Source organism: Apus apus, chromosome 10 (assembly GCF_020740795.1).
Source record: "Apus apus isolate bApuApu2 chromosome 10, bApuApu2.pri.cur, whole genome shotgun sequence".
In the NCBI taxonomy this organism is placed as follows: domain Eukaryota; kingdom Metazoa; phylum Chordata; class Aves; order Apodiformes; family Apodidae; genus Apus; species Apus apus.
In genome coordinates this window covers 1,235,686-1,262,414 of record NC_067291.1, presented here as the reverse complement: position 1 = coordinate 1,262,414, position 26,729 = coordinate 1,235,686, and the positions used below count along the sequence as shown (strand labels likewise).

General features: G+C 46.0%; 1 protein-coding gene across 1 annotated transcript in view; it reads right to left on the bottom strand.

Moving 5' to 3' along the window:
* ARIH1 (ariadne RBR E3 ubiquitin protein ligase 1) overlaps nt 1–24,962 on the bottom strand; it is a 66,959-nt gene extending 41,997 nt beyond the window's left edge. Inside the window, exon 1 of the mRNA XM_051628389.1 lies at nt 24,561–24,962. Within this exon, the coding sequence (XP_051484349.1) occupies nt 24,561–24,926 (366 nt within the window). The 5' untranslated portion in view covers nt 24,927–24,962. The remainder of the gene's footprint in view (nt 1–24,560) is intronic.
* Nucleotides 24,963–26,729: the final 1,767 nt, after the last annotated feature.

Here is a 26,729-nt window from a genome sequence, read left to right as displayed (position 1 = left end):
AGTTGCTGCCACAACAGCCGCCCAAGTGCCACCCTCTCCATGTCCAGGGTGCTTCCACAAGGTAAACCCAGGATGTTTGTGGAGTGCAGAAAGGGCCAACAGCCACCCATCCCACCCATGTGTGCCACAGGCCCCACACTATCTGCAGAACAAGAATATTCCTTCTTTGTATCAGCCCTGACCAACGAAACACTTGGGCTGGAAACTCCCCCGGAAAGTGATGACGCCAGCGTAAGATGACAGTATCCTTTGAAGTCCCCAGGTGTTCTAGACACATCCCAAGATCCAGAAAATACTATGCAACTGTACAACTAAGGAAGGAAATACAGCCCAGAAAGGACAGAAACAGGACCAGAAATAAAAGCCAAATTTCAGTTCTACACAAGTTTTTCTTCCAGCATAACCTGTATCATCAGCCAAGGCTTTGCTTGTATGAGCCAAGAAACCCCAGAACCATCTTTTAGCTCCCTAAATCCAAACTCTCTGGGCTCAGCTTTAGGACCATTTACATGCAATGGAGGGAACAGGGAGTGAGTGCCCTGACAGCAGCTACATGTACTTTGCCATTTGACACCAAAATGGAAGTTTGCCTGAGGGCAAATTTTCCACGGACACTCTGAAGCTGTTGAAAAGCAGGACTTAAGCCAGCAATGTGATTTTCTGAGCCTGGGGGGCTACAGCTACAACTTGAATCTGCCAAAAGCCAGTGCTGCTGCCTAAAGCAGCAATCCCAGCCCAGCCCTCCCCTCAGCTGCATGCTTGCATGTCCTGCACTCACCAGTCCACACCAGTACAGCCATCTTACTCTCCAACCCTGCAAATCACTGGCACAGAAATGGATCTTTTTTCTTTTCCTTTAAGTTGCTTTTTCACTGAATTAGTTCCCAAATCTGCTTGATTTCCTGACCACAAAAACAGCTGCATTAGCACCAGGGGAGGGTAGGAGGGGACAAGCAGGACAGCATCTTTCAGCAGCAACACCAACAAAACACTCACTAAAATAAAGCCCTAGGGTCAAAAGCTAAGCACAAAGCACTAGTCTTGTGGTTTATACAATAAAAAGTGACACTCCTCTCCCTCTCCAGTGTGTTCTTACTGTTAATGCCAGCACAGCTTGTTGAAGGCTAGAAATTTTTCCCGCTTAAAAAGCCCATGTGAACAAAAGCAGCTTTAGAAAGGTCAGACCAGATCCCTGACCCAGGCCCTGTGGAGCCCCATAAACAGCTGAGACAGCAAATCTGCTGCACAGTATGGGGCAGAAAAACCAGAACCCGGGATTGTCAAAACCTGTGAATTGTGAAAAGGTGTCCCCAGTCCCTCTTTGAACAAGTCTCCCAAGCAATAGGGATCCAAGCTCTTAACTGCAGTAATAGAACAAGGAGCTGGGCTGACAACCACCTGTGACTGGCCCTGGGGAAGCAGCATCCTCACCTTCCACATGCTCCTGGGAGTCAGAACAACAGCACTGCAGGCTCCCCCAAAGGAGCCAATCCCATTTTCGGGCAGATTTACCCATTCCCTTGCATTGAAAGCAGCAGTGGTGCAGCTCTGAGACAAGCTGGACTAGCTCTTGGCTCTGATGTGAGTTATTTTCCCCTCTCTGTGTAGCTCTCAGCCAAAGCAACAAGCTGATACACCTCACTGTGCAACTGCAACGGGGATACAGAGTGTAAACCCTGAGGACAGGGTGAGAGGCTCAATGGGCAACAGGATGGTCTTGGCACAGTATGTCTCCCCAAGGGAGCTGCATCCCCACCTTCTGCCCTGGCAGTGGGGCCAACAAGTGCTCTGCCCTGCCAACACTGCTCAGGCTGCTGCAGCCACACGGGAATTGTGCTTAACCAGCATAGAGCTCCACCTACAGAAAATAAAAACAAAGAAAAAGCTTTCAAATAGCATCAATCCCTGATCAGAGCGAGCCTGTGCCAGCACTGCAGACACGGGGGGTCAGCAGCTGAACTGTGTCAGTCCTGACCCTAAGAAGCTATATGGGAGTTTAAGGGTGTCCTTCACCAAAAGGCTGCTCCAGCTCCAGGGAGGAGGGCTGCAGCCTCATTCAGGACTTTAGCTTTTGATCTTTCTAGGTTACTTTCTATTTGGGACTCTACAAAATCTATTTCTGTAATACTACTTGCAATATAAACCAGTGCTCTTAACAACTCATTTAAACACACACACTTCCTAAAGAGATTTAATCAGAGGTGAAAATACACTTCAGTAAACAAACTGATTTTATCTGTAGATGATCTTGGTTATGGCACGAGCTCCTACAGTCCAGCACAACTTTGATTTTCAGAAAAATCTTCCATGTTCCAGGGCATGCCTTACTTCACACCAGGAAATCTAAACACAGGCAGCAGCGCATGCAGAGGTTTCTCCATCCAGTCCTTCCAGCACTCACACCTATAAAGCACATCACTTGAGCCCCTCACCCCCACCAGGCTCTGCAGTTACAAATGAGTTTCAGACAGTAAAACATGCAGCTCTTCTCAAACCCAAGGATCCTTCACTCAGCCCAGAGATCTGCCAGATGTACAAAGAACCAGTATTGTCTTGACTTTTCAAGCAATAGCATTAAGAGAACTTTAAATTAGCCTGAAGTCTCATCCTACCCCCTGCCATAGCAGCCCACCTGGTCACTGTATTAGGGGTTCTGGGAATACCTATTAATTGCTTAACAGGCTAAGAGGCAACTGAGGTGGTGGTCTCTGGCTGACTTTTCTTTTTAAAGAAGGAAGTCAGACAGGTTCCCCCTGCACTGAAGGGTAAGTTATGCCATATTAATAAGAAATTAAAGTGGTCTGCAGTGATTACCAAGTGCCACAAGGCAAATCCAGCAAATACCCCTTACCAAAGGAAACGTAGTTGTGAAGTTTTGTTTTGATTGTGGCTTCTCCATTTTCTCAACCAAGTGGCACTGCATCTTTCCAAAACTCTCCCTAGATCAGACCCCCTAAGTATTCCAGCCTGAAGGGGCTGCAGGAAAGCTGTGGAGGGACTTTTCACCAGGGTGTGTAGTGACAGGACAAGGGGTAATGGTTTTAAATTGGAAGAGGAGAGATTTAGGTTAGATATTGGAAGAAATTCTTTGGTGTGAATGTGGTGAGACTCTAGCACAGGCTGCCCAGAGAAGCTGTGGCTGCCCCATCCCTGGAAGTGTTCCAAGGCCAGGTTGGATGGGGCTCTAAGGAACCTGGTCTAGTGGGAGGTGTCCCATGCAGGAGGGTTGGATCTTGATGATCTTCTAGCTCCCTTCCCACCCAAACCATTATCTGATGCTATGACAAGTTATTTAGCATTATGCTCCAGAGACCAGCACTGTTGGCTCAGTGTTTTGTAACACAAACACAGCGTGAGGGGCAGTTCTTCCTGGTTTGTTGGGCTTTAGCTTCCTCTAGCTACAGCAGTATTTGTTCAACATGTTAATTAAAAAAAATAGAAATGAAAACATCAGCAGCATGACAAGCTCCTACCAGAAATAGCTGGGCTGTTTCCTTTCTCTGCTTACCACATCCAAAGCCTAGTATTTAAAACTTAACTAGTTGTTTAACTGATATGATGAATCCAGCAGTGCCCGTGCCTGTATGTGGTGTGGAGAGCAACACAGGCAGCACTTTGCAGGGAGGGCTGAAGGCAGGGAAGGAGGCAGTGCTGAGAGGCTTGCTTTGCATAAAATAAACCACAGTTAATGCAAATACAAATTGAAAAACCTCTGGCATTAAGGATCATTCTTATTCAAGGCAGGGCACACCAACAAGGTGCTGGGTACCAGCTGCTCTGCAATAATTGCTTGATTACTCTTACTCTGCAATTATTTGGGAGCAGCTTTGGAGGAGTAAATCACAGCAGTGATCAGAGGGAGAGGTTGGCTGCTGCAAGGCAGCTATGTCCTGGAGCCCTGTCATAGGAGTTGAAAACAAAACACCAAAACGACTTGATGTTTCAACCCCTGTTTGGGCACCAGTTCTGCTCCAGCCTCCTGCCAGCCCTGGTGCTGCTGTACGAGCTCTCAGCCATCACTTTGGACACTGGCTTTGCCCAGGGCTACATGAATTAACAGCATATTTAACCAGCACCAGCTAACACAGCACTGAGGTATCAGTTTCTGTTCTGAAACTGGACAGGCTGCTCACGTGGCACACAGGATTGTTGTCTGTGACTCTTACACTGCAAAGATTAGCTGTGAACAGGTTACAATGCTGCTCAGACAGGATTACTTCTTAGGCCTGATGCTGCAGCAGGTAGAACCATGCTTTTACAAAGGGTATTTTCTGTTTACAAAGAAAAATGTTACTAAGCGAAGCAGCCAGACACAGCCGGTGAGCAAGGGAAAGGCGAACATGTTCAAACGCTGTTTCCCTCCAAAGGGGGTTTGATGAAAGCTGAAACAGCAGATCTCCTTCACAGCAGCCACCTATTAAATGTCACATGCTGAAGCTGAGGAAGATGGCCCAGAGCTGAGGGCAGCGAGCTTGTTAATACAGCCAGATAGGAATGAAACCTGAGGAAAGCAGCCATTTTGTTGAAATTCTTCAGGCACTTTAAAAGTCTCCCTGTCACAACTACACTGCTGACTAAACATTCATAACAAAGTTCTGCCCAGAGAGAAACACAGCCAGTCCTTGGGCAGTGACATTTTTTTTTAGGCTAACAAAGCATCTGAGTCCCAGATGTGCTTCCAACAAACCCTACTCCATCACTGGAGGTATCTACATTTACTACGGTTACCTACTGTTCCATGCTTGGACACCAATGCAAGCAGGAGACAAAGGGATGGGAAACCTTGCAGAGGGGTGTAGACTTCTCCAAAGCAGCATTATTAATTGAAATAAAAATCCTTAATTTAATAGATTTCATTAAACTGGAAGCTTGGTCACTAGTATCAGAGTTGAATTCTTTTTGCTGTCAAAGTAAAAAAGTATGAATTGGAAGGAGGAACCTCGATACATAAATGAATTATAAATTAAAGATTATTAGGACACTAGCTTAAACTGGAATTTCCAAGCAACAATTTGCTGGATGACAGTTTGCAGTACTTGATCCATTCACATTTTCATCCATCAAGAAGAGGTGAGCAGTTCATTCTTGCAGTTATTACCAAGAAAAGCCTATCTCGGAGTTCAGCTTCTCATCACATGCTAGGAGGAAGCTCCTGATTCCATTTCAGTATTTGCTGCAGATAAAAGCCACTTAAGAACAACTTAAGCTCAGTTCTCCAGCAAAACCCTGCCCCACCTTCTTGAGACACAGGTATTGATACATTCTTCCTTTTGTTTCTTTCCATGTCATGGCTGGGTGTGGTTTCTAAACACAACACCTTTTGCATTTTAACAGTTTTCATCCAAACTACAGCATCTAAAGCCCAGTAGAAGGGGGTCTCTGAGACTCAGCACAGCAGTATGAGTTTGATGCCACTTCCAGTTCAATTTTCTACACAATTGCTTTGCAATCCTGAATCCAGGAACTTTGGCTTTGGTCAAGCCTCAGACATCTGTCAGTGGTTCAAACCTCAGCAACCTCCACAACTATATTCCACAGGTGCACAAGGGACACAGGACCATATTTAAATTCCCCACCAGAAAGAAACCAACTGGTTTCACATCAGTCAACAGCAAATAAAGAGTCTTGCTTGGTGGTGAGATACCACACACACTGGTGGAGGAGCAAAGGGCCATCAAAAGAACAGATCAGAAGCTAACGCCTGTCTGAAACTAAGCAGCACAAACATTTGCTCCAGGAAAGTGGCATCTAGGGACAACATGTCACACCACCACTGTAAATATTTAATCAGTCAAAAACCCAGCCTCTGCCAAGAGTAGAACACCAAGTGGAAAATCCAGCTGCCCTCCGTGGGATCAAACAGCATCTCTAAAGCTTGTCACCATGCACACCATGGAAGGAAGCACTGATAAAATAACCAACATGTCACATATTATGTCAGCAGGTAGAGTAAGAGCAACTCCAAATGAGACAATTTAGAAGATTTTGTGATAAATTGAAAGGCTTTTTGCTTCCTCAGCTGTCGCTCTCATTGATGATCTGGAGACCAGCACCATCAGATGTGCTGGATGTTTTCTCTCCAGAGGACTCCAGGCCATGGAGGTGCTGTGCAGGCAGGCATGCCCTAAACCTCAAGACAAGTCAATATTCAGCTGCACAAAGTACCACCACTGAGCAGGAGCATAAACCCCCATATACATCTTCAGTTACTTCCAAACCCAACAAGTCTGCACACTTACACTCCCTTCTGAAGGACAACAGCATCTCCACCCATGGCACAGAACAAGGGCAACCAACTGAACAGGAACCACACAGCTGCTTCCTTCAGCAGGTAATAACACAGTGGACTCCAGCCTGAAATTCAGCAAAACTAGGTCGTCTATGTCACTTGTACCTCTCCCAGCCCCATCCAGGTAACCTTTGACATAAACATACAGATTAGAAAGTGTTTTAAACAAGATTTGAGCCTGAGTCACCATACAGCAAGACTGCCATTGTAAGGTTTGCATTGTTTTGTAAGCACACTGAGCAGCCTTCAGCTGTGAACATCCATTCATACCGGTTCCTTCAGGAGGCAATTACAGGAAATCTTACAACCAGCACAAAAGCTCATTTCTAGCAGCTTAATAAAATTCCCAGGAACTGAATGTGGGAGATGAGAACTACGTGTTGAGTACTTCCAGGACATGATCTCCCAAAGAGGGTATCTTTAAACTTAGTAGTTTTTAAACACCAACTGAACACTCTGAGAAGTTGCTGCAAAACCTTCAGGTAATGTAATATTCCCTTGGCTTGATTACAGACAGAACATAAAGAGGGCTGCTGTGAGAAGATGAGGACAGCAGCTAAACAGATCAGTCTGCCACCACCCAGCCATACTTTCCTCCTCTGCCATCCCCCAAGGCTTGGGAAAGCATCACACCATGGTTTGCTTCTGCCATCAGCCACCTCATAGCTCATGGGGACAGGACAACACACAAAGATACTTCTCATCTGCCAAAGGCCTGGTACAAGTAGTAACAACTGCAGTACTATTTGATCTCTAGGCACCCTCCAAGGAGATGGTCTTTGCATCCTACAGCCCCAATGAAGCCACACTTTTTTTTATTTCATTACCTACCTCTGAATCACCCCCAAATATACCTATTTCCTGCTACTGGCATTTCCAAGCAACCCTGCATGAAGCCAGGCTGCTTCCCTGTGTCACCACTGGTCACTGCTGTCCCCTGGTTGGCACTTATCCCTGCATTCTAACTTCCCATTAACAAACACAGAGGCTTCAGCTTCGATGTTCATCACCTCCTTAGCTTCCTACATCTTTCTTCATTTCATTAACTTCCCTTCACAAACCAGCTCTTAATTTTGAAAATGAAGTTTTACAGAATTACTGAATGAGCAGTGTTATGTGACTGCACCAAATGGCAGCTTGATACTATGATCTCAGTTTGTAGTAGCCTATCTGCACTTAGGAGATTGTTTCTAGCTCTGAGGAAGTTACAGTCTTTTAACAGAGGAAGATAATAAAAAGCAACTTTGGAGAAAACTCTATTACTTTGGTTAATTGGTTCAAGAGGCAGAAATGAAGCAGTCAGCTGCTTCACATTTTCTATGAGCCTTTTGGAAAGTTTTCAGGTTAATGATTAGGAGCCACAACAAAAATCCATTGTCTAACAAAGCTTTTAAAAACCGGGGGGAAAAATGCTAAAGCACCAACTCCGGGATGAATTAGCAAATTTGGAAATGCAAAAACTGAATTCACACTTCTAAATGAAAGAAGATCTGATGGATGTGGCACTTGGTGCCATGGTCTAGCTGATGTGGTGGTGTTAGGTCATAGGCTGGACTTGATGACCTCAGAGGTCTTTTCCAGCCTCAATAATTCTGTCGTTTGCCACGCTGCTCATGAATGCTGGGCAGCATCAGCTCTCAGATGACTGCAGAAGCTTCACCACCAACTCAACACAAATTAAAACCTGCAAAGGGGCTACGATCAGGGAAGGTATTTTCCAATATATCAGCTACACTTGCTTCCATACCAGATCTGTGGTTCAATGACAAGATACAGAGAGATGTTAAGTTTTACTTTATACATTTAATTTTGAGAACATTTTGGCTTCTACTTCCTTTTGCAACAGTTCTGGAGTATAAAGTCAACCCTTTAAAGAGCAAAAGCTGACAGGCACAGAGGCCCTATGATTCTGAGCAAGTCAAGCCACTGTGGACTCCTGGAGGACTAAGGAACAAGAGGTCTCCTCATGCACACACTTCCACAAACCATTTCTCATTTTTAATTCTTTTAGATTAAGGAACTCTATTGTTCTACTGCCTACAAAGGCAGTATCACGCAAAGTGTTTCCCTCTTACTGGCATCTCCCACCACAAGAATTCCCTATGTATAAGCAAAAGCTCAGCAAATCTGTATAAGCAAAGTGAACCCGACCTACAGCACTGGAGCAACTATAGCTGGTGTACTGGAGAGAAGCGGAGTGGGAGCACATGGGTGCCAGAGTACATCTCAGAATGGGTTTATTCAATCCTTTGCCTCCCACTCATGAATTTGCAAAGACTTGCCTTAAAAGAGTGGGAGACAGTGATGGCATCATTTCCATGTAATTCTTCCAGTTTACTATTTCAGTAGCTCCTGAGGAAGAAACCAGCACACAGCACTGCAGCGAGGCTGGGAACAAGGTGGCACTAAAAGCCCCAGAAGAGTTCGGGCTACCCTGAATGTGAAGGACCTGCAGGTTCATCCAGGTAGAGTTTGGGGTAAGTAATCACCAATCTCCCTCTTCATGCCAACCCTTCAGCCAACATCCAGTACATTACTTGATACCTCTGGCCCTGCCCAGTCTCTCAGACTCTCAGTCTCTGGAAGACCAAAGAGACACACGGGTATAGTTTAACCTCTTGCCTCAAACCAGTATGACAACTCACTCCTGCCAGGCTTGAGAGGAATGCAAAAGGTGATTTTGACACAGAAAGAAACAATTATGCTGAACAGAGGAGTTTAGTAAGTATGCAGTAAGTACTAAAAAAAACACAACACCTCAGTTTAGCCCAAAAGCACAGCTTGGTCAGAACCAGGTAAGAAATCTCTTGCCTTGCACAAGATTTTAGAGACATCAAGGAAGGTTCCAGAAACTCAGAATGGCTTAGCTAAGCATCAGCTCTATTTTTGCCACAAGATAAAGTAACAGCTATGTGGCTTATTATTTTACTTTGAAACAGAGTAGTCATTAGGCAGGGCACTAAAACATGCTATCAGAGCCTGCTCCAAAGCAGCTGCATCACATCACCACCAGACCAAAAAAAAGCAGCTCAGAAAGTATTTATTTCAGCAGCAAGACAAGTTCATGCTGCTCCTGGACCTGCTGCTGACTGCTCAGCCATGGGACCACAGCTGCCCACACAGCTACCAGTGAAGAAGAGAGAGAAACTGCCCTGGGTTACGGAAGTTGCTGGTTTATTGTAACCCAGAGCAGGATCACTATGGGGCCAGACAGTTGAACTGGCACAACTTGGACAAGAAGGACTGACTTTCAAGAAATTTGTTTGTGAAATCAGTCTGCTGGGAGCCACACGGCAGACACATCCAAGTTGGGTCTTCCCCATGTTGACAGATTTCCCAAATCTTGTCCCAAAGATGTTAAAGCTACAACTTGATGCAAGTTACAGACAGAGGTCCCCAGTCCTCTCCTCCATTATCCCATCAGTAACTTCAGCTTACAACTCCAACAGCATAATCCAGAAATATTGTTTCTTATATTGAAGAAAAATGCAATAGTTGGAAATCTTTCTTTCAAAAGCTTTCTCGATTTTCAAGACAGATCTGGAGGGTAGTGGCTGCTCAGGAATACAGTCCAGGATGTAGCCCTGTCCATGTTCTCATTCCATTGTCTGGGGGCTATATCCAGCTGAGCTACCAAGCACAAGATTTGACAGTAAACTGTGGGAATACTGCCAATCCCTACAAAGATGTGTCCTCAACATAACCATGTCAGGAGCCTGGCAAGACAGAAATACACTTCTTTTTTTAAGGCCCTTTATTAGTCACTGTTGGAAAGACTAGAAGTGGCACATGTCAGGTCAGCTACCCATCAAGTTGATAAAAGGAAGACAACTCAAAGCACCACATTTGGGTTTCAGGGGAATGCTGTCTTCAGTGCCACAACTTTGGAATGAACTGTGTAATTCTGGGAAAGTCCAGGTCTGTCAATGGGAGGTACAGAAGCCATCCTGTTTGCAGCCAGAAACAGATAATAAAGGAATAAAGCTGAAAGAGTAACTGTACAATCCCTTCTTCCTTTACATCATTTTGTAGAAGTCTTAAGGTACCTCAAAAAAATAAAAGCCTCTTCTGCTTATTCCTCACTCAAATAGGTACATTAATTTCACTCTTTCACCATAGTCAGCATTGCACATGGCCAGATTATGCTCCAGAGCCAGATTCACCCATCAGGCCCAACCCTGTTTCAGGGGCTTGATGTATCTGTAGGAAACTGGCCCTGTTCCTCCCCAGGGCAGCAGAACTGCTGTCTCTGTTAGCTCTGGTTTCCAGCAGCTCACACAACAAGGAACAGGGCATTTCAACCCTGGCCAGTTAACTACTTACTGCTCAAGAGTAGCTGGGACTTCTCTGTGGATTTTGCATTTTGTTTAGACAATGGGACTTCACTTTTGCTGCTTTAAGTGTGTTCAAAGGCATCACCTGGGCCAAAGGCACTGAAGAGGCATCAAGTCTTAGGAGGATGGTATTAGTAGATGTGCGAAGGTGTCAGAAATACTTCATCTTTGTAAGAAATCTGTACTGCAGAGTCTTACAGCCACACAGAATGGTTTTGAGAATTTGTTATGTGATGGCACTTCCACAGAAAACATCTCCAAGCACAATATACAACAGCATATTGCATGTCAAACAGCCCAAGCAGTGATTCATTCCTAAGCTCTGTCATCATGCTTCCATTACAAAGATCTACAGAACAGTATCTGACTGAAAAAATGTCTATTCCACCATTAAAAAAAAAACCACAAAAACACACCTGCAAAGTCCTACCTAGAAGAGTATCCTGTATTTAATGTTGTCAAAAGACTTTTTCTTAAATAACTTGAAGAAATAATGATACCACCATGTACTTGAAGTGTGCAGATGTTAGATAAACTCTGAAATGGTGAGAATATCTTTCTGACACCAACATCACAGCAATACTGGGGAGAGTAAATTCCCAATAACTTGTGTTCTTTTTCCATAGACTATTTCCATAGCAGGTAGGCTCAAACATCTGCCAAGAAAACAACTAATTGATTTTCTGGATTAAGTTTTACGAAGTCTCTGGAAAGGTCTCTCAAATCAGCCTTTTCCTGGTCTCAAATTGTCCTTCCAAATGAGAATTTTAAAAAGGGTGAATTTTCCTTAGATAGAGGACAGGCAGAGGATCAGACAGCAAGGATGTTAGTATAAATATGCCTCTCAAATGCTGGTTAAGTCTCAAATTGTTGGGTGATCTGTTTCCCCCCCACTTGCATTACTGAGCACTGCTGGAGAACATCTATTCCACCACAGTATGCTCAGCTCCAATGACAGAAAGATAATCCAGCCAAATTGCTTATCACCTCAAGACTCCTCAAAATCAGTTGTTTCCAGGGTAACCCCTGCCTGTGAGCAGAGCTTTACCCCAAAGTTAACACATGGCTCTTCTCACCCAGCAGTTCCTGCTGTGCTTCACTGCACAACATTTCCCTCCTCTGACAGGAGTGAGAGCAGAAGGACTGGCTGCCTCCTGAAGCAGAAGTCAGACAGGTACTTGCGGGGAAATACTGTGCAAAAATCTTAAAATAACATGCCTGTGCAGCCCACATCCTGAATCTGGACTTCTACTTCAGAATGTTATAATTAACATTTCCCAACAAATATGCAGACAGGGAGAAAAGAATCATGAGTAACGATAATTTCTTCCATGAGCACAAGGAAGCAGCATCCACAAAAATGAAGGTTTCCTATGAGAACAAAACTAAAGCCATCCCAATTAAAAAATTCCCTCACAGTAATGGCAAGGTTAGCTCAAAAATACTTTGATACATGGTCACTGGTGGCATGCAACTGTTAACCCCTTCAGAGACCACATGACTGATGAGAAACACAGGCTTAGCTTAAGATTTTTACCAGTGGCACTTTACAAGAGCATTAGAGAATCTTTAAGGAAGAAAAAATCCTTAACATTCTTTCATCTTATCGTCCTCCTCCAGGCTTCAGTTTGGTGAGCATCCAAGCACCAGGTATTTCTCTCCACTTCTCTGTGCCTTATTACTTGGGATTTTGTCCCTTCCTCAAAGCAGCACCTGCTCTAATGAACTGTTCCCTCCTCTGGCATGCTTCACATGGAGAGAGAGGAAATGTCACCCACTCACCAAAGCACCAACACATTGTTCAGAACTTTAGGAAAGGAAAAACCTCCTCCCTTGGGCAGACTCCAACTCCCCATCACTGCACAAAGGCCCTCAAATTGCTCAGCGTCACCCACGCCTGGCGAAACAGAGCACTGGGGTGCACAGCACTGTCCCCACTTAGCACTGATTTTAAGAGCACCCTCCTTTACCAAGTCAGCTCCACAACTGGATCCCAGTTCTCACTACCACCTTCTCATTTCCTGACAGCAGCCCTTGCCCATGTATCACCCCTGCATCATTCAGCAGAAAGACGGATGTTTTGCCAAATTGCAACGCAATACAAAACAGGAAGAGCTTAACCCTTTGAAGTAGTACCAGCAAAATATGTTTTGGAAAACAATGTCACCTTGACAAACGGGCAGTAAATCTACCTCAGTGATGCTTAGTCTACAACTGTCAATCAAGCATAAAAAAAATACATTTAGCCATTTTAACAGTTTTCAACTAGATAAGGCAGCAGCATCTTGGGGGTGTAATCTTAGGCAACATCTCTGCACTGGCAGAAGCTCCACAGCAGCTGTGGTTATTGCTTGTATCATTTCCCTGCACAAAAGCAGCTATACCTGCAAAAGCACTTTTTTTTTCCTCCTGGCAGAATCTGCATCTGCACTAGGAAAACCTGCCAGCATCCTTTTCCCAACAAGCCTCTTCCAGCTCAGACCATTTTTTACTGATGACTACGCACTTTGTTTACCATAGTCTGCTCCCTTAGTCTTACTTAGTCTTATAGCCAGCAAATCAGACCCTGGCAACATCCCATTTTATAAGCCAGGATTTCTGCTACAAGTAGTAATTTTGCCTGTTTACAACCCAAAACTTTTTCCTCTGTGGGCTCTGCAGAAGCTCCTTTTGAAGAAAGGACATCCAGGAGGCATGAAGAGTTTAGCAATTCTCTTGTTCGTTCTCATCCCCATCTTTTAACAAAATGGCCTGTAGTGCAATTGCAGTCTCTAACTGCCACAAGTATTTTTAACCAACTACCTGAGCTCCCTCCAGTTCAGAGAAAGTAAAATACTGTTGGGATTTGACACAGAGATAACAAAAACAAAGTTATACAGCAGTGGAGAGAACAGGAAACCTCCAGGTTTTCTGTAATTTTCTCATTTAAGGACTTGGAAGACTTGCCTCTAACCAAACTTGCAGTCATTTGTTCAGAAGTGTTTCCAAAGCAGAGGAGTTAAACCAGCAGGCATGTGCAGACCCTCCAGAGCACACAGAGCATCTCCCTTTTGCTTAGGAACAGGACACAAGCCTGATGTGCCTTTTCCTATTTGATGGACTGGGCTCTTTTCCGTTACTGTATCACCACCCAGCATCACTCAGCTTCTGCAAGAGAAACACCTGCCTAATCAGGCCTGCTTTACAACTGATATGAAGGCTAGCAATGTGTATAATTACCCTAATGACTGGCAAGTAATTAAGCACTCTGAAAAGGCTGGCACCCAGCCTCTTCAAATCACAGCACTGCCTGCCTGTGCAGATACCCTGGCAAGTGACAGCAGGACAGCAGTCAGGGGAATTACGCTGTGGTGGATGCAGATGACAGAGATCCCAAACACCTCCAAGCACCTTCTCTCCAGTTTCAGTATCAGTCATCCCTAAAGACAACTCCACGTCTTTGCACTCTGTTCCTTCCTACAAGCTATCACCCCAGTTAAGAAAAAAAAGCAAGCATAAGATACAAAAAGCTGGTTCCCAAACAGCACCCTTGAAGTGGATAAATGACATTAAGCAGATGAGATAATAAAATATTCAGAAAGCAAGCCAAGAAGCAAGTATTTTACCAGTTTCTCAGCATCATACCAGTTTCTATATCATCTCTGACTCCATTTCCAATACAGAATTCCCCATGGAAAGCAAAGTATCTTATTTTTCTAAACTGCAAGTGTCCAAGACCAAGTACATTATACTTCCTTTGCATTTACTATCAACTGTCATCCTGCAACATAAAAATACGGCAGAGTACATTTTCAAGTATTAATTTCAGCTCTCTAACAATAAAAATAAGTTGTCAGTGAAAGAGAACAGTTATTAAAGAACATGCTAATGCTTATATAAAATGGTTATAAATCATTGACCATTGATTTGCTCAGATTGTAATACTTCTGTGATGACTGAAAAGCTAACTACTAAAAGATTTGGACACATTTGTTCATCAGATCTTCATAGTATTTAGAAATTGTTACTTTACTTTCCTGAGCACATTAGGTGGTGTTAACCCAAGATGTTCCACTTTACACAAAACCAACTTCAGGTTAATATTATCTAATTGGATCAGTTATTTAGGCACAGGGGAATGCAGAATGCAAACACTCATTCTTCACTTTACAGAATGGACTCATGCTCAGGGCTTCCCAGAGCGTGTCAGAGCTCCCAGAAGAGAAATGAAGCTGCTAACTACATGCTAGAGTGTGTTCTGCTTCCTATCTTTTTACTAAAAAGTTGCTGTTGAGTCTAGTTTTTATATATTTTGATCAGCAAAGCCCTGTCACTTCTGAGCACCTACTCTAGAGTCTAACCTCTCCAAGTCTTGAGAGGTTTCTCCTTTGCTTATTCCCTCAAGAGATAGGTCTCCCACACATGTTCCCTTCTTCCAAGAAAAGGTCCTTATCTCCTCTTCTCTCCAGACCATTCCTTCCACCTCCCTATTTCTCAGATCCTTGAGCCTGATTGTTATGTAGATATTTAAGAGTTAACTTAATAAGTTATTCTTCCCACAGAGGAAAGTTCATTGCCAGGGAGCCTCTTTACTGGTGTGAATCCTCCTATTTTCCCCTAAGTCCTCCCCACATTTCTCTTTGCCAGACAAAGGAATGCTGATTGCATTTGTATTTTGTTACACAAGAACACATGCAGTTCAACATTTGGAAAAACTACCTGGAGCTCTTTCAAAAGTTAAATATGTGCCTATAATTACATGTGTACTCAAAACAGGCCACAAAAACATTGTCTTGAAGTGTAGATCCACATGCATTTCTTCTGCTGACAGTGCAGAGGTTGAGCAATTCAGCCACCATCACTGATGGCACATGGAGCAGAGCAGCTGTGGGCAGGGTCAGTGGGCTGGCTGATAGGAGTGGAGAGGAGGCAGCTTTAATCAGAGAGGTCCCTGACCCCATTATTTGGCCCTGCAAACTGTTGTTTGCAGGGAAGGCATGGAAGCTGCCCAAGCCAAGAGCAACATGCACGTAACCATGCCTGCCACTATTTCAGGTTGCAGCTGCATGTGTCTCTACACCCCCAAAGGTAAAAAACCACTGCTTGGGATGAGTACAAGACACACAAAGAAACTTAAAAGTACCAGAGCAGCTTGAGTTTGGTGGTGTTTCCAGCCAAGGAACACCAAGAGCCTACCAACAACAGCTCAGAAAACCAAAGACAAACCTGAAAGGAAGTTACCTGGAGTGAAGCACTTCACTACACAGTCACTATTTGACCAGCTTCTACACGCAAATCAAAGCAGCTTAGGATTAGTAAAATCAAGTATGTCCTACCATGATTTTTATATAATAGGGTTGTTCAAATACCAGCTACTTCCTCTGGGGCTCCAAAAACATTTTGCTAAAGTAAACAGGTCAAATGCACATTGCCAAGGTAGTACACTCACATGTCTTACCCAACACACTCTTTCTGAGCTTGACCCAGCTTACTAATGCCAAGCAGGAAGTGGGAACCTTCAGAAACACTTCAAATTTTCATTTCTTTCTTGGAAGAAGGCCTCTCCATGCTTTCTCCTTAGTAGGATAGAAAGGCAGAAGCTTCAAAAACCCAAAGCTTCAAAGTAACACCCAAAGTTAGTTGCCAGCTGACTATTTTCAGGTGCAATTATACACATTTTTCTGGTTATGCACTTTCAGTGGGCATTCTCCACTTCAAGAGGACTTTAACTGTGCCCAAGCAGAACCCTTCTGAGCTGGAACTCCTACTCTATCCTGCACATCTGCTGGAAAACAGAATCTAGAGTTTGCATCTGTTTGTGAAATAACACAAAACATAACTCCATGAACCACAGACAATTCTTCAGAAGGCCTGTAAATGCAGTTAACAAACACCAAGCTTTTAGCTCCCAATGGTGGTGGTTATCTCCCTCCAGGCTCCTAAATTCCTCAAATCACAAAACAATCAAAGCTTGATCTTTTGTGAATCAACACACACCCTCCCCACACAAAAAGGCATGTTCGTAGTGTCTCAGAATGTGGAGGATGCCTCAGACCAGGAAGTCAGACAGAGAAGTGAGTAACTCATAAGAAAAATCTTTCACACCTTTATGTTGCAACCACAAGTCTTTTCCCAGAAGATCTATTTTTGAAGCAGATGGCCAAGGAAGGATCCTTGAACTGCTTGTCCCTGGAACCGAGAGGTGCCACATGGCGCTCTGGGATGTAAAAGCTTTAACTGAGGAAGATGCAAAACCAAGAATGCTTTAGAAAAGGTTGGGAGGAAGGAACTTTATGTGCCAGCATGAGTAAGTGGGTCCCAGCTAGAAATCGCCAGCAGAGCTCAAGGAGAAGGCCAAGAAGCAGAGTTTCAATCTGGTTCATGGGCTACTGCCCAGTTACCCTTACATTATGGCCAAGAACTCCCTGCTCACAGAGCTCTGAGTCCTGCTGTCCGCACCAGCAGTATTTGGTTCCTCTCCCCTTGGCCAATGTATCTGCAGAAAATGACAGCCTTTTGTCATCACACAGCTGTGACAGAGCCTGGCAACCAGGAGAGGTGTACAACATGACAGGGGCACAAAGAACCAGTGCTTGAAACCTCAGCTGCCTGGGCTCCATGCTTCTCCAAAGGGAGGTCCCTCCTAAGGCAGCTCTTCAGGGGTTCTTCTTCTTCACTAGGGAGAGGCAAAGTCAGATGTCCCACCACTGCTCCAATGCTGCCCAAAACTGCTGGCAAGACCACGAGCACTGCCAAGAGGCACGATGACTGCCAAGACACTTGCACAAGGCAAGTCAACATGTCCAGAAGCAGGCAGTGGAGCTACAAAAGGGAGCAGCAAAGGTTTTTTTTGCAAGTATTTAAATGGCTTATTGGCTTCTCCCTTGTTCCAAATGACTTAAGATACTTTTGAAAGTTATCTACTAAGATCTCAGATCTGAAATGATTCCTGACACTTGACAAAAGTTCTGTGTCTCCAAAAACAAGTAAAAGACTTGGTACAGACAGTCTGAGTGTTACATACAGAGGTTGAAACCCTCACCACAGTGGACTACTCTGAATACCAAAAAAAATTACTCAGCATTGCTACACCATGTAAACAAGGGACCTCTTTTGAAACAGCATCTACAGACATTTCAAATCCTAAAAAGGCTCCTACTTGCAAAGTACAAACACCACCAAACTAAGTTCCACGTGAAACTCTGCTCCGGAGGAAGCCTGGAATAGCAGTTTTCAAAGCATTCATTGAAACTGTTTTTCCATCACAGCTCAAAATCAAAAGTGAAGGCATCAAATACACACCAGACAAACTCAAGGTTTTCAACATTCCTGAGAGCAAGCACCTGGGATGGGGAAGATATTTAAATATGAGCAGAACTTCCATTATCAAATTAAGAATTTTATTTTTCCCCAGCTTGTGCAGTCAGGCTTTTCCTGGTCTGACTGGAGCCTCCTGCACTGCCATCCTACCCAGGCTGGGCAGAGCTCTCTCCAACACACCAGCATCTGTATTCTGGGCTGCACTCAAATGCACCACTTGGCATCACTGAGCAGCTACCAAGCCTCCCTGTGTGCTCTACAACAAACCAGGCTGCAATTTTCTTGCAATTGCTGAAGCTACTGAATGACTTCATGAAATTCAGCAGCGTTTTATGTTTGTATATACACAAAAGCCTCCAAACATCCTTTACGGCTACTGATAGTACAGCAGCGCCAGCCACACGCAGGAGAAGACATCACGTTCTGAGATCTCTCTAACTCCAAAAGTAATAGAAGTCCAGAGGATTGGAAGTATGACCCTGAACAGGTAAACTGCAGACTAAACTACAGGGTCAGGAATCTGAGCCTTCACAGTTCCTTTCCATGGAAAGTCACAGCTCTCATGACAAATTCTGGATTCTTTTCCCAGTTCTCAACCATTTAAAACAGACTTTCCTAAGTGGAGGAATGAGCAGCTATGTTCTCCAGAAAGAAAAACATTAATTACTTCTCTATGAAACCCATGCCTGGCTATGATAACATGAGCACAGCTTGGAGATCAACGATCACTTCCTTAATCTGTCCTATTACATCTGACACCAAACAGCAGAACCACATTCTTGTTTACTTTATCTCATTCATGGAGTAAAGGGGAAGAGAGATTATTTTCAACACAGAAACTTGAAAACAATTCAACAGGTGCCAGGGACACTTGGGGAGGTACTGTACAGGGAGTTATTTTTAATTTCAGTTAACAGCATCACTGCAAACAAATGCTGAAGTCTTCCAGGTCTCAGTTTTAATCACCAGAAGCAGAGACTATTCAACTGAAATCCTGTGCCCTGTGCTCCTTCACTTAACACTGCTCAGCAAACAGGACTGCCCTGCACTTCCACGTCACATCACAGGAACACAAAGAGCATCAAGGGTTTGAGGCTTATTTCCTATTAGGAACTTTAACTCATGGAAGGATAAAACTAAAGGGTCAGAGCTTAACAGAAGTATAAAAGTGTAAGCTGTAGTTTCATTTTTAATTACGTTTTCACACCCAGAAATAGCTGTTGGTTCACATCAAGGACATGCAGTCTCAATTGTGACTTCTCCATGGCACATCAGTTTCCACTTTATAGCAAAAATAACACTTCTGCTCTGCATGGCAAGTATGGTCCTGCTCACTAAAATTAAACCCACAGGGAACAGCACCAAATATTTCTTGCTTTTAGAAAACAATTGTTTAAAAGTGGCTAAAAAACAGTGTTTTCAGTTTCACTTTGAAAACATCCCAAATACATGCCAGTCCCCATCTGCACCCACAAGGCCCCTGAGAGAAGGCTGCCTTGTGATTGTTGCAAGATTATGTTGAGACAAGAGACCAGCATCAATTCTCTTTTTCCCCATGGCCAGCCATGAGATTTACATCCAGACCAACAGAAACAGAAACTTAAAGCATTAAGCAAATGGGTTGTTTGAATATAAAATGTAAATTACTCCAGAGACGTGACAGCTAAAACAAGACTTTTCTACCTGGTGACACTGAAATTTATCATAATTCTTTAAAAATACTATTATATTCAGAATTACATGCCTTGGCAGCCAGGGAACAGATACCTCATCATTTCCAAAAGCCTTGCAGTGATTGCTTATACCAGCTTTCAGGAATGCTCTGTCACAATGAAGTTTACTCCATTCCTTGGAAATATTAAATGCATTCCTGCTATAATGAAACACCTTATAAACACCATGTGACAGAAACATGGAGTTTAACAAAGCATTTCCTTCCAGCATCACAATATTTAGGGCCCCAACAAGAATTTTATTATCAAATAACCAACCACACAATAAGAGAAGTTAGAGGCTTGCAAATTCACCTCACGCAGGCAGCACGAGTGCACCCAAATGCAAGAAGAATCTGCCTGAAGTGCTTCCTCCCACAGACTCCTACCCAATACTTGTCAAGCAGCTTCAAGTACTCTGAGTTTCCAAGATGTCATCTCTATCATTAAATGCAGTTTAAGGCACGACCCTGTAGCACAGCAGCAATTCCTGTTGCTCACCGACAATTCATTCCTATTTCGGACAACCTACTGGGAATGTGCTGCCTATAGCACTGAACTACATCAGTATCAGGGAAATTTCCTGAGTTACAACTGGAAATCAGGACGTTTTGTCCAAGCAAGTAAAGCCACTGTTTAGTAAGACCCCATTTGCCAAGCGACAATGGGTTTGTGCTTGCCATAACAGAGCTCCATTTAACAGCAGAGCTGCAGCATTCCAGGGGATGTCTGCACTGCCTCAACGCTGCCGGCCTCTTGGAAAAGCTGCTCCTCAACAAATTTAACAAACACAGCTTTGTACCTCGGGAGTGGCCTGGGGTTTTGGCTTGTCTTAACAGCAAAGCTTTCACTCAGTAAGGACCTGACCTTACTTCCAAAGAAGTCAGCCAGCTTTGTCATCTAAATGAGAAACCAAGATTCGGTACAAATGCTCTGATGTTACACATTCTGTTCCGCTCTGAAGAACCTGATTTTAAAGGCTACAGCAAAGAGAAAAGGTATTTTTGAGCCACACAAACTTTTGCTGGATACAGTGACGCTACCTCCTTCCAGAGAAAGCCCAAGTTTGAAACTCAACATGCTCACAACCACACAGTGGGCTGGACACAACACCCTGCTGAAGGTGGGGATCAAAAAACGCAAAGAGGCTCAGCTCCCTTTTCTGCACTTTGTTTCAAACATCAACTACCTTGGAGAGTCACCCCAGCGTTTTCCACACCTCACCATTACAAAGCCCAGAAAGAATTATTATGGTCAGTGACATCATGATGATGTCACTGGAATGCTCCAGGAAAAAAAAAAAGGTGGCCAAAAAAAGGAAATGAACCCAGCTCAGAAATATTGAAATTGCACAAGGTTGCAAGGAGGCAAGGGGAACCACTGGGCCAAGCAAGACTGGAGACACGTGCTCTGCTCAGAGCAGAAATAAACATGCTATTCTAAACATTTTTCCAGTTTATTTTCAGAAAATCTAGAGCAAAGATGGAAATAGAAATCTGATAGGGGAAAATAAAAAACACCATAATGATGGCAGAAAATTATGTGGACAAAAGTTCAGAGAGGAAGAACATGGAGAAGATAATCAACTGTAGGAAAATGCCTTCACAAGGAGAGAGCCTTTTGTTTAACACCAGCCCCATGTCCAGGGTTTTGCAGTTACTGGGCAAGTTATTCTGACAGTGGCTGGAAAGTCACCAGAAACCCACCTGTTTACTTTGACAACTAAAACTCAAAATAACATGTTGAATAATTCTCCATGTAATTATAGCAATATAATGGAAGTGACACTGTGATCTGAGGTAGGGTTTAAAAGACCCAGCCAGTCAAAAGCACAAGGTTAAAGGGGCCTATTCACACCCCAGTTTTGGCATTGACAGAAAGGGGAATTCTTGTTGAGCAGCATGCAAGCCAGATGATAAGTATAAAGGCTAAGCACTTTGCAAAAACCATCATTAAACACCTAAAATCCTGCTTGTGCTCAGACCAGAAAGAGTGAATGCAAAATATTTGGAATATTGGAGTCATTCTCAAACCTCCCTAGTGCAGGGTTAGTGGTCTTGGAAGGCCAGGCAGGAAGAAAGGTAACAACACTGAGCAGCCACCTCCAAGAGCCCATCGTGTGCTGCCTTACTGGCTCTGCACCCAGGAAGTTTACCACAAGTTAGTTACCACTTCTGCAAGGTCTTCATCAGATCAATTCTCTGTCCTGAGAAATTCAGGTTTTTCCTTATACAGCTTGTACTTGGAAAAGACTAAAGGAATGGGAGCAGAATGTTACTTCAGTCCCTTCAACTAGTAGTACTACCAGCTAATAAACTGCTCAAATGCAGTGTTTTAATACAAAGGCCATCTAACATGGACACTTGTGGCTCAGATACCCTCTTGAGATACTTCATGGCTCACAGGTAACTTTTCCACTCACTGCAGCTGCAAAGATGATCAACTGATGAAACAAAATCCTATTTCTGCCTTACTTCTGATCAGAAATCAGTAGCTTTGCTGATGAGAGGGTGCAAGCCCCACCTGAGAACTTCAGCTGTATGGGGTACGTCTGCATTACATCCTTGCTTGGACAAGTAAATTCCCAAGCACTAAGAAACAACTGCAACCATCACTGTTTGATACCAAGAACCCAAACTAGAGACACAGAGACCAAACCATCCAGCACTCGACTGGAACAAGTGAATCATGGCACAGAAACTGAGGATCCGCAGCAGGATCCCGAGCCAATGGGACTCCAGAAAAGGTTCACTGAACCAGAAAAGCAGCAGCAGCAATCCTGGTTGGGTGCCAAAAGCAAGGAAATAAACAGAACAGAGCCCTGGAAGATTTCACCACCAGCAACAGAAGTGAGCATGAGCCGAACCATCAGCTGCATTCAACTCACCTCTCAGCAGACTAATGGCAGGAAGCCGGCATTTAAAAGCAACTCAGACCCACTGAAGGTTTTCCCACCCTCTGCTGATTCGTTCAGGGCTTAAGCTGATTTTAGGCCCTGCCTATACCCAGGATATTCCAAACAACCTGGCTTTCTGCACTCCGCTAAACCAGGAATAACTACTCCAAACCTAACACAAGTAACTACAGTCGAAGAAGCAGCAGCCAGTGGGTCTGTGTTGGTGGCTTGTAGGGCTTCTGCAGAGCCCAAGGTGGCCAAGCCCTGTGCAGGGTCAGGAGAAGGGTCTCTTCACTGACACTCACTTCTGTCCACTAGTTCTGCAACTCAGAGGTCAAGTGCACAACTCGTGCAACTCAAGGGCAGTAAAAGAGGATGAAAAAAAACAGAGCAGAAACCAGGACCCTATCTAAGAAATCAGTTCATGAAGAACATGTAGGTGACCCCACCATGCCAGCTGGGTCTGGAAAATGGGTGAGCAGGAACACTTGCTGCTCCTCCCTGGCAGGAATTTTTCCATCACTTTGCTTATGCCAAGATGGGACAATGGGCAGAATCTGTACAATACAACCAGTGTGGGTCATGACTTTTGCCGTCCTAGGCATTAAATACAGACTCATGGATTTAATTGCTACTTCAAAGAGTAAAATCATTAAGTTACCAATTGCTTGCACATCTACTTGCCATTTGTTTCCCTCCCTGTATTAGGATCAATAACATGGAGCAAGAAAACATCCATTCTTAACCACGAGATCTTTAACTACAGGGTAATGAGCTAATCTAGACAAGCTACTTTATTTGGCTTTACACGTGCAGAACTATCATTAAAGTTATAAACTTTTAACGTGACTTAAGAAATGCCATTTACTAATTTAGCACACAAATGCTTTTACAGTTGTTTGCATCAAGCTCCGTATAAACAGCAGTGCATTCATAGCACATAAAACAACATTTTAAGGCTGCTATTATAGCCACTGCAGAGCACAGAATAGTTGGGTAAAAACATTCACTGAAGTATCTCACATTTAAACAGATTTACCAGCACTGGGAATACATACATCCAGCAAAACAACTGCTTTCTGGGCACTGTGTCCTTCAATATTTAATAAGACATTTTGTTTAGACTTATGTGGGGAAGAAAAGGACAGTTTCCCACAATGGGCTTCATCTTCTCACATATTGGAAAAGGAGAAGCGTTTTCTATTTACTTGCCATAACTCTGAATAATATCGAGTAATCAGGAACAAAAGAAAAAACACACACTCTGGTCACCTGCAGAAAAAGTGAATGGCATCAGGAAACCTGACGGTGAGCTGGAGCAAAACCTGGCCATAAACGATTAGAAAGGGACCCTAAATAGCTTCAGCGGCTCGATTTATTTTCCAAAAGCTCGAAAGCCAGCAGGTAAGACTCAAGATACCTTCAGACGGAGACGCTACATTTTAATCTGAACTTAATTTCCATTTTAAAGCGGGGTGCTTAAAAACTGGGGGTAAAAAAAGTTCCTGTTTTCAAGCGCCCGCTCGCGTGCCTCCCGGTCTGTGCTGGGAACAAACACGACAAGGTTCAACCCCCGTTTCTCTGTGGCGGCGGGGTGGGGGGAAGGGAGAAGGCAACAAAACCAGAGCGGGGCCTGGCTGCCTCTCCTCAAATTCCAGAGCTTGCCATGGATTCGCCGGGCTACCGAAGGCGCTGGAGGGGCTCAACCCCGCCAGCCAGAGCGGAGACGGCCGGGAAGAAAGGCAAAGCCTAGGCTGGAGCCCAGCCCGGCGGCTGGAACCCACACAAAGAGAGAGAGGAGCCTTTCCCAAAGCCACGGGGCCTGCTTCCCGACGCTTCCACGGCGGGAAGCGAGTTCCTGGCCTGCCCCGAGGGGCCTCCCCGGGGGCAGGGGGTGCCGAGGAGCCCCCCGGCAGCGCGAGGCGGGGGGGCCGGGCCGCGGCAGGGCCGAGCTCGGCCGCCCCGCAGGCCTCGCCCCCTCCCCTCGTCCCGTGTGTCCCCCCCCCCATCCCCGGCCCCGGGGGTCGCACCTGGATGACCTCGTTGACCTCGCGGATGCACTCCACCATGTGCTGCAGGATCTGCTCGGCCGTCAGCACCTCGTAGCGATAATCCTCCTCCTGCTCGGGGCCGCCGCCGCCGCCGGGGCCCGGCCCGCCGCCCAGGCCGCCGCCGCCGCCGCCGCCGGGGCCCAGCCCGCCCGTCTCGCTGCCCAGCAGCCCGTCGCGCTCCCCGCCGACGCGCAGCCCGGGCTCCACCAGCTCCACCTCGCCCAGGTCCAGGTTATCATCGGGCTCGTCCTCCTCCTCGTCCTCCTCGTCCTCCTCGGCGCCGCTGTCCTCGCTGCACTCCTCGTCCTCGTCGAACTCGTAGTTGTAGCCCTCGTCCGAGTCCATGGCGAGGCCGCGAACGCTCCGGCGGCGGCTCCCGCAGCCCCCCCCGCCCGCCCGGCCGCCTCCGCCGCCGCCGCCGCCGCCAACAAAGGGACGCGGCCGCCCCGCTGCCGTCACCGCGCGCCGCGCACGCACGGCACGTCACGCCGCGTCACCCCGCGTGACGCGCGCCTGCGCATCCTTCCCCCCCGCCCCGCCCCGCCCGCCATCTTGGGTGCGCGCCACGGCCCCGCCCGGCCGCCATCTTGAGTGTGGCGGGAGCCCCGGGAGCCCGGGGGGGGGTTTGGGGGGGTTTCCCCGGTTACCCCGCTCGGCCCCGGCGCTGCGGGACGGCGGGGACATGGGTTCTGGGCGCCCCCGGTGCGCTGCCCTGTCAGCCCAGCGCGGAGGGAAAGGCCCCCGGGGGTGACACCGAGCGGGGGCGGGGCCCGCCGGGAGCGGCTGCTGAGGAAAGGCGGGGGGAACGCGAGGCAAAAATAGGTGGTTCTGCCCCGACGTCGGAATCAACGTGTTCCAGAACCCTCCAGAAGCGGCGCGGGCGTGTCCCTGCTGTTCCCGGCGGCGGCTCCGTGTTCCAGCTTCGCCTTCTGGTCAGTGCAGATAAAAACATGAGGGTTTTTTGGGGTGTTTTTTTTTTTTCACGACGGCACGGGGCTCGGTCCCTGTTGTTTTACGTCGGCGCCTCGCAGGGGGCAAGAACACAGGAGCGGCTCCATCCCCGCGCAGCCTTCCCCCCAGCTCTCCTGCCCTGGCAGCGCCCGCCGCGCTCGGCCTTGAGACAAGAATCCCGAGCTTCCAAACCCCCCTGTGCTCCCTAACCCTCCTCCCCGCAGCGGGAGGCTGGTGCGGCTGGGTGAGGATTCCCAGATCCAGACCCAGTCACGACGAACAAGCTGTTACCGAGCAGGCATTCTTTGCTGCAGCGCTGGGGATTCTCCACCACGAGTGCTTCGAGGAGTCAGTGAAACCCCCCCACTCATAGACACCAAAACCAGGCATATTCAGTTCCATGTCAGTGAGTTCCCAGAATTCTTCTACATAGTCATTTTATTTCCTGGAATTGGCTATCTTTGTAATGATGCCTGCTCGAAGGTCTCCTGTGGGGGTCTTTGTTGATTCTAGTCCTTTGTCATCTTTGTCCTGGTCTCTCCTCCTGGTCCTGTCTCCAGTCTCCTGCTGGTCAATTGCCCAGCTGGGTCAGAGTCCACATCAGTGTTGTCTGTAGGTGCCACAGGTTCTTAGAAGACTTGATGTTATCACAACCTACAGGATGCTTGGCATCATTGACTGATAGTTTCACAAAGCACCTTGTTTTAAAAGCAACCCCCTTAGTATAGCAAATTCATTATTTTAGTAAACTTTTATTAGGCTATATTTCTATTGAATTGACTAACGAATATCCTGTGATGGCCTGGCACAGCAGAGCTGGGCTTCTTGTTTGCTGCCACCTGGGGAGCGTGAGGGACTCTGGTTGGCTTGGAAACAAGGCTGCAGCCTGGCCCGGAGGACAGGCAGCTGCTGCCGAGCCCTGCGCTGCTGTTCCCAGCAGAGGTGAGAAGCTGGCACAGCCCCGCAGGGCTCCAGGGCCACCTTCTCCACCGGCACCAATTCCTCGTGCTCCTTTGTGATCCACTGCATCCATTCTGAGCAGGTGACATTATTCACCTGCTCCCACCCCCATGGAGACCCAGCCCAGCAGTACGTGGTGTAGGTGTGATGAGTTGTGCCAGCTCCTTGGGGCAGGAGTCACCGCAGCGCTCTGTGTTTGTGCAGCAGAGGGACCCAGCCTCCTGCTCCCGTACAGGT